General features: G+C 65.9%; 1 protein-coding gene across 1 annotated transcript in view; it reads right to left on the minus strand.

Annotated features, from left to right (window-relative positions):
• MUC2 (mucin 2, oligomeric mucus/gel-forming) overlaps positions 1-7,199 on the minus strand; it is a 32,014-nt gene that overhangs the window by 22,175 nt on the left and 2,640 nt on the right. The window contains exons 3-18 of the mRNA XM_027766682.1: positions 5,301-5,415; positions 4,987-5,077; positions 4,786-4,895; positions 4,400-4,592; positions 4,067-4,192; positions 3,373-3,490; positions 3,162-3,300; positions 2,814-2,924; positions 2,658-2,727; positions 2,299-2,436; positions 2,046-2,204; positions 1,462-1,556; positions 1,090-1,216; positions 537-792; positions 283-335; positions 95-195 (exon numbers count right to left, since the gene is read on the minus strand). Of these exons, the coding sequence (XP_027622483.1) occupies positions 95-195; positions 283-335; positions 537-792; positions 1,090-1,216; positions 1,462-1,556; positions 2,046-2,204; positions 2,299-2,436; positions 2,658-2,727; positions 2,814-2,924; positions 3,162-3,300; positions 3,373-3,490; positions 4,067-4,192; positions 4,400-4,592; positions 4,786-4,895; positions 4,987-5,077; positions 5,301-5,415 (2,002 nt within the window). The remainder of the gene's footprint in view (positions 1-94; positions 196-282; positions 336-536; positions 793-1,089; positions 1,217-1,461; positions 1,557-2,045; positions 2,205-2,298; positions 2,437-2,657; positions 2,728-2,813; positions 2,925-3,161; positions 3,301-3,372; positions 3,491-4,066; positions 4,193-4,399; positions 4,593-4,785; positions 4,896-4,986; positions 5,078-5,300; positions 5,416-7,199) is intronic.

The raw sequence follows: 7,199 nt of genomic DNA on the forward strand, positions 1-7,199 counted from the left end.
AGGCAACATGGGAGCCCGCCTGTGCCCTCCCTGGCGAGCTCAGCCAGCCAGAGACCGTGCCCAGCCCGGCCACACAGCCCTGCCCAGCACGTACATAGCCGGCAGCCAGCGTCTGGCAGCTGATGGCGCGGGGCTTCCGGATGGCCAGTGCGGTCAGGTTGTTGCAGTCGATGTGGATCTTCGGGGCTGCACAGCCTGCAGGGTGGAGGGGCTGAAGTTAGAGGGGCTCAAGTGGGCAGGGGACGGGTAGGGCAGGGGCCATGCCTGGGCAGGGCCACTTACTCTGGCCGAGCAGCTTGACCTGCACGCAGTGCAGCCTCCCGTTCCGGCAGATGCTGTGAGGGAGAAGTGGCAGGTGAACAGGCGGGCACAAGCCCCACAGGTGCAGATGGGAGCTGGGCCTCTCAGAACCCCCCAGCCACAGGGGGCTCTCTGCTCCCCCAGGTAGAGCCTTCCAGTGCCTTGGCTTGGAGCAGAGATTCTGAAAGAGCCCCTACGCCCACCCCGACCCTCACTCCCCTGGCCAAGCCACCCACCATCGCTCCTCCTGCCGCAGGACCACGTCCCCTGCCTCCAGGTAGAGGCCACGGTGGTAACAGGAGCACTTGGACAAGGGCACACAGCGGCCTTTCTCGTCCAGGAAGGTGTGGTCGGGGCAGCCGCAGCCGTCCACGGGCGCGAAGCCCTTGAGACAGTGTGTGTCAGCCTCGGAGAGCGATCGGCAGGTCTGCTGGCAGGTGGTCAGGTTGTACAGGAAGATCTGAGAGTTGGGGCAGGAGCCCACATCCTTGTCTGCAGAGGGTCCGTGGGAGCCAGCGTGAGGGCTGGGAGGGACCAGTCCCCTGCCCTGGCACTGTCATGATGGAGACCAACCAGCCAAGGGGCTGGGCAGCCACCCTCAGCACCACCCTGAACATGGCTGCCCCAGGTTCCTGGTCCCCGTGAGCAGAGAACTCGAGGAGCTAGCCTCTCACTGCTCCTGGCAGGTGACCCCAGCAGCTGGGCTGCCCTACCCCAGACCACCCATGTTTACAGCCCCAGCCTGTCGGTGGCTCTGGCAGCCTGCACCGTCCCCAGCATGGCACTCACTGCAGACACGCTCCCGCCAGCCCCACAGCATGACGCCCTTGGCCGCGCAGGCGCGCGCGTAGGAGGACAGCGCCGCGCACATGCAGTCCTCGTTGTTCTGACAGTTGCACGTGTCGTATTTGCACCTCTAGACAGCAAACCAAGGCAGAGCACAGTGAGGTGGGGAGGGCAGGACGTGGCCCCAGCCACCCGAGGGTGCGCTCGAGAATGACGTGCACAGGTGCAGCATCAGAGACGCGTGCTGGCACATGCACACGCCCACACTCGGCAGCCTGTAGGCTCAGCCAGAGGCACCAGGTACACCTCGATGGTGCCCAAAACCCGGCACAGCGCTGGGTGAGCCAGAGTGTGTGCGTGTGCAACCCCACCCACCTTGTAATACTCGGTGGGGTCCACCGCCGAGTGGCACCTGCCGAAGGGGGTCTCCGTCTTCTTGAGGAGGGAACACCAGTGCTCAGCATAATTGGCTAGGGAGGAAGGAGAGGGTCAGAGCCTCAGTGGGGTCTCGGCCACCCTCTGCACGTCCCCTGAGTCCGGCTGCCAGGCTGCCTAGGCTGGAGCAGGTACAGGCCTGTCTGTGGACCGAAGGCCAAGCCCCTTCCTCCCTCTGTCTCAAATCTTCAGGCAGCACCTAATAGGATAAGGTCCCCTTGCGGGGCGTGCACTATCTCCGCTCTCTCAACCGTGAGGGTCTGGGCACCCCAGATAAGGCAGGGTGGCAGGGTGGCAGGTAGGGCAGCAGGCTGTCAGCCTTGGACAGGGCAGTAACCTGGCCCAGCCCCTCTGCTGAGCTGCCTGGCAGCTGCCACCACAAACACCAGAAGCCAACCCCATGGCAGGAAGCAGAAGGCAGACAGGCTGGCCCCCAGCGTGAAGTGTCACCGTGTCCCCACCCAGAGCCCCATCTGCCCGGGAAGGCCACGCTGGCCAGGAGCCGGGTGCCCCAGTGGCCTCACCGCTCTCGATGTTGAGGGAGCAGGGGTCGTCCAGCCAGTCCAGCTTGTAGCTCGACTGGGCTTTCCAGGTGTTGGCAAAGCCGGCCCCCGTGGCCTCCACCAGCCCCCCGGCCGTCTTGAAGTCATCACCTTCCAGGCCATTGAAGTTCCCACACAGGCCTGCAGGGCCAGGACAGGGTTGGGAAGAGTCTGGGACCGGGGAGGGCAGGCCCCACATGGGGCCTTTGTGGAGGGAGCTGGGCAGGCCACTCACCCTGCACCCGCTCCTGGGCAGCCTGGTCCAGCGTCACGAAGAGCTGCATGACGGGGACCAGCTGGAGCTGCAGCTGGAGGCCGAAGGTCGTGCTCACGATGATGTGGTAGGAGGATGGTCGGAAGATGGAGAAGCTCGCTGCACGGCAAGGGGCCTGTGAGGGACAGGGCTCCCGGCCTCACCCCAGGACACCCACCCACTCCTCCCGCCAGCAGAGGCCCAAGGGCGCGTCTGCCAGATGCCACGGGGCCCCTCGCTCCCGGTGGGACCTCCCCGGCCTGAGGTAGCGGGAGGTCTGAGCACAGCGGGCCCGGCTGAGCTGCACATGGCTCCCGGACCCTCCGCGGAGCAGGACTCACCAGTCACGTGGGGCAGGTTCACCTGCAGCTCATTCAGCAGCACGCTGCCATCGGACTTGAAGGCCACCACCTGCGGGAGAAGGCATGGAGACACCAGGCTGAGGAGGGCCTCAGGGACCCTGGGGACGCCAGGAGGGGAGGGGAAGGGGCACCCACGTTCTTCTTCTTGTCAGCCAGCAGCACCACAGTCTTCAGGCAGGTCTGCTTGTCCGTGGAGCCGCAAGGCGCCAGCTCGCCCAGGAGGGCGTAGGAGTCGTTGTGGTCGCCCTGTGTGGGGAGGGGCCGTGACTGAGGGCCCAGGGCTGGCAACGCCCTGCACCCAGGACTCCAGAGGGGGCTCAGAAGGGGAAGCTCACTTCTCAGTTTCTAGAGAGATCACCCGCCACCCCAGGGGCAGCCCGCAGGCACTGTCTTCTCCGGGTCTGCCCGCCCGCCTGGGACGACCGAGCCCGCCTGGGCTCCAGGTCTCCAGCTCTGCCCGCACACCAGCTGCCGGGCTCCTACCTTGGTCAGAACATAGTAGCAGTCCCCATGGAAAGTGTACTTTTTCCCATCGAAGGTGGTGATGTGGGAGCCGCCTTCCAGGGAGCAGGTCCCGGGACACGGCAAGTCTTTGCACACCCAGCGGCCAGCGTTGCAGACACTGTCGGGGGCAAGCCACAAGGCAGAGATCAGCTGGCCCCCCAGGCCCTGCGCCCTGGGCCCTGAGACTCACCACTGCTCACAGTCGTTGGTGATCCCCTGGCCGGGCGCGTACAGGTGCCCATGCAACTTGCAGTGGCACTGGCTCACGGGGATGCAGCCATTGCCCGCGATGTCATCATATACAGTACCTGGGAGAGCAGGCACGTGGCGTTACCCTGGGCCTTCGCAGGCGAGCTGGGCAGGCCACTCACCGGAATTCCTGCGGTGGGGCTGCCAGCGAGGCCTCCAACCACAGACTCCTCTGGTCCTTTGGACCAACGCCCTGCACCCACTGCGGTCCACGCTGGCCCCTGTCAGGGATACTCCCCTGGGGACCTAGCCTCCCGGCCACCCTCCTACTGCTAAGAGCCGAGCTCCTCCAGTGGGCTTCCAGGCTCAAGGCCAGGGCCAGGCAAAGGAAGCCTGTCCATGAGGTGATGACCAGAAGGTGCTCTCGGAGCCTCCCCGAAGCCCCCGTCTGGCAGAGCATCTCCATCTAGCCCTTTCTACCTCAGCCGCCCTTGACTCAGCTCCTTTCAGGTCTGGTGGGGCCTAGGAAGGTGGAGAGGCACTTCCTGTGCTACTGCCGCCCCTCCCAAGGTCCAGCTGAGCTGGCCCCTGGAGAACCCAAGGCTGGCAGCGACCAGGGTGCGAGTGGCGTAGGTCGTGTGCGGGCAGCGCCCCTCGTCCGCTCCTCCCGCTGGCCCGACTCCCGGAGCGCGCACCTTCTGGGCAGAAGCAGCCGTCCATGCGGTGTTCCTCACACAGGCTGCTGACCTCGAGGTGCGAGCAGGAGTCCATACAGGGCGAGCCGCTCTCCAGGTAGATCATGTTCCCAGGGCAGCTCTTAGCTGGGACAGCAAGGACAGCCTGGTGAGCAGGCGCACCGAGGCGGTGCAGAGCACGGCACCCAGGGGTCTTCCTTGCCGCCCATGGCGGTGCCACTCACGCTGGGCACAGAACGGCTCCCCAGGCTTGGGCATGCTGACATTGGGCTCCATGAGAATCACCCCAAGTCCCCATGGGTCCCCAGCCATCAGGAGCAGGCAGACACTTACGGCAGAACGTGGAGGTCCTCCAGTTTCCGGGCCGGCCACCGGCATGCGAACACTGGCGGGAGAACTCCGCGATGGTGCTGCAGACGCAGGAGCCGCCCGGCGGGCACTGGCAGAGGTCGTACATGCAGGCGCCCACATATGGCTCCAGCGGCTCGAGGGCGGCGGCGGTCAGCAGCCTCTCACACTCGGCGCGCTGCGGGGAGGTCGCAGCAGTGAGCTGACGGTCACACTCCCCGAGTCCCACCACGGGCCGGGGTACCCAACAGGCCAGTGGGCACCAGTGGGCTGCAGGTCCCGGGAGCCCGAGGAGAGAGGCAGCCATGCTCTGCCTGGACCCCCAACCCCAGGAGTGGGAACAGCCAGGGGTCCCCAGTCCTGAGACTCACGTGCTCAGAGCAGGACTTGGGGGCCGACACCTCCTCAGGGTCCTCACACACCACCTCGGGCTTATTGATCTTCTGCATGTTCCCAAAATCGATCGCACTGAACTGCACGCCTGTAGGGCACAACCCATCAGAGGAGGGGCTGCTGGGAGCCAGCCGGCCCCTAACGTGGGTCCCGGCCACCCGGCCCCGACTGGTTCTCACCATCGGAGAGGAACTCGGAGTAGATCTGCAGGCCGTTGAAGTCTCCGCAGAGACCGCAGGTGTGGTTCTGGAACTTCCCATCCAGCTCCAGCTGTCAGAGGAAGGGTGGTGAGAGAGCAGCAGGGTGCCGGGCAGCCAGCAGGGGTCCTCCTGCACTGGTGGCTCAGCCACCAGGGACCCCTGCCTCGGGGCTGTTGGGGTCCTGCCCCCTTGTTGAGGACTAAGAGCGCTATCGTCTCGCCCTCCCTCAGGGTCACCAGCCCAGGGGTCTGACAGAAGCCCCCTCCCCAGGGCCCCGTGCCACTGGCACCCACCATGAGTGAGTCCTCCCGGTTCCACATGAGGGCGATGCCGGCACGAGAGTAGACCTTGGTATAGGCGTCGTTCTTCTCGATGAGAAGCCCGGAGCTGTAGTGGGGGGTGCTGACCCTGGCCGGAGGGGGGCACACAGGAGTCACTGGCCAGACCGCCGCAGTTTGTCATCCCCAGAGCCACACTGCCCAGAGAGACTAGACCACATCGCGTGGGCGGACCTGCAGCTCTGCCCGCGCCCTGCCCCACTAAGGCCAGCTTCTGCCCTGGGCCACGGACAGACTGAGCTGGGCTCGGGGGCCAAGAGCAAGCCAGAGAGCCCCTGTCCACCTCTGCTGGCTGGGCTCCTGCGGGCGGAGCCAGCTGCCCACTGCATCTCTACACCGCCTCCCGGTGCACCGTCCTGACATGCTCCCCTCCCGGGGCTGCTGGAAGGGCAGGGCCTGGGTGAGGAGCAGGGCCAGTTGCCTGACCCCCTTCCTGGCCCTTGGCACACAGGGACATCCCCCAGGGTGGGGCCACTCCAGTCCATACCCACCCTGCCCCCCAGGGTTGTCCTCACCTCCCCGAGTGCCCAGTGCTGGCCCTGGCACCTGTGCCCCCCCCCAACCTCTGCACCTCTCCCCCAAGTGACGCGGCCCAGCTGCCCGGCTGACTCAGCAGTGTGGAAGGTGCTGGGCTGGAGCCGCATGTTGGAAATAGAATCCCCGGGGCAGGCCAGGGGCAAGGCCTGCAGGTGGGGAACCCGCTGGACAGGAATCCACTGGAGAGGGCCTCATTGTTGTGGGACAATGCAGGGAACAATAGCCAGGCAGGAAGGGGCTCCTGGCCTCTACTTTTGTAACTTTAGCCTGGGGAACAGGACATGGGCCCGTGGCACTTGGATCCCCGAGGAGCACCACCTGCAGTCCCCGGCCAGCCACGGCTGCTTCAGCCACTTCCTGAGCCTGCTGGGCTCCAGGGAGGGCCGCTGTAAGGGACCCACAGGGTAGGAAAGCCCAGCCTGTGGGGTGAGGTGCTCCTGGTGGAGGCTCCTCAGTGTGCGTTGCGTGAATCAGTGACCTGAACTCAAACCCTGAGCTCTCCTTGTCTGCAAACCGGGCAGCAAGGGGCCCCGGAGGCTGCCCGGACGCGTCTGCTCGCAGGTGCTGCAGCCGCTCCCCCCATCCGCGTGTGGGAGAGGGGGCCGCCAGCCCCCCCCCCAGGGCCCCGCTGCGGGTGAGGTAGATGGTGTCGTCTTTGATGGTCAGCAGCACAGACTCAATCTGGGGGTGGCCCCCGCTGAGGCCCGGACCCCGCTTGAGGTGCACAGCGAACTCCTTGTAGGAGTCTCGGCAGTCGGAGGCGAAGTTGTAGTCACAGAGGCCGGGGAAGCGGAACACATCCCCGTCAAAGGTCTTGTAGTGGAAGTCGCCCCAGGTGCTGCAGACGTTGTGGCCGTGGTTTCGAGTTCTGCCTTCTGAGGACACAGCAGGGAGTGAGGGTGAGCGGCCAAGGCCAGGAGGGCTGCCCTCTGCCTGCGCCCACCGCTGCCCTGGGAGACCCCTTCAGAGGTGCCTGGAAACCGCTGAGAGCCCAGCAGGGGTCCCAGCACAGGCTCCCCAGCTGGGGAAGGACCCTTCCTGCAGCAGGGGCCTCTGCTCGGCCTTGGTCACCACACCCAGGGGGTCTCAGCCTCCTGAAAGGACACTCCCTCTGCCTCCCACCCCTGGTCTGGCGTGGAATGTGGTCATTTGCTGTGTGGGGAGTGGGAATGAAGGGTTTCTGGGCACCCTGGTCACACTGTCCACCTGGCGCAGCACCCCACCCCCTGGTCCCCTCCCCATTCAATGCCCCAGCCAGCCCTCCATCCAGCACGACCACGCCAGACCATTCAGAGGCTGCCCACACCATGGCTGTCT

Source organism: Tupaia chinensis, unplaced genomic scaffold (assembly GCF_000334495.1).
Source record: "Tupaia chinensis unplaced genomic scaffold, TupChi_1.0 Scaffold143624_1, whole genome shotgun sequence".
NCBI classification, from domain to species: domain Eukaryota; kingdom Metazoa; phylum Chordata; class Mammalia; order Scandentia; family Tupaiidae; genus Tupaia; species Tupaia belangeri.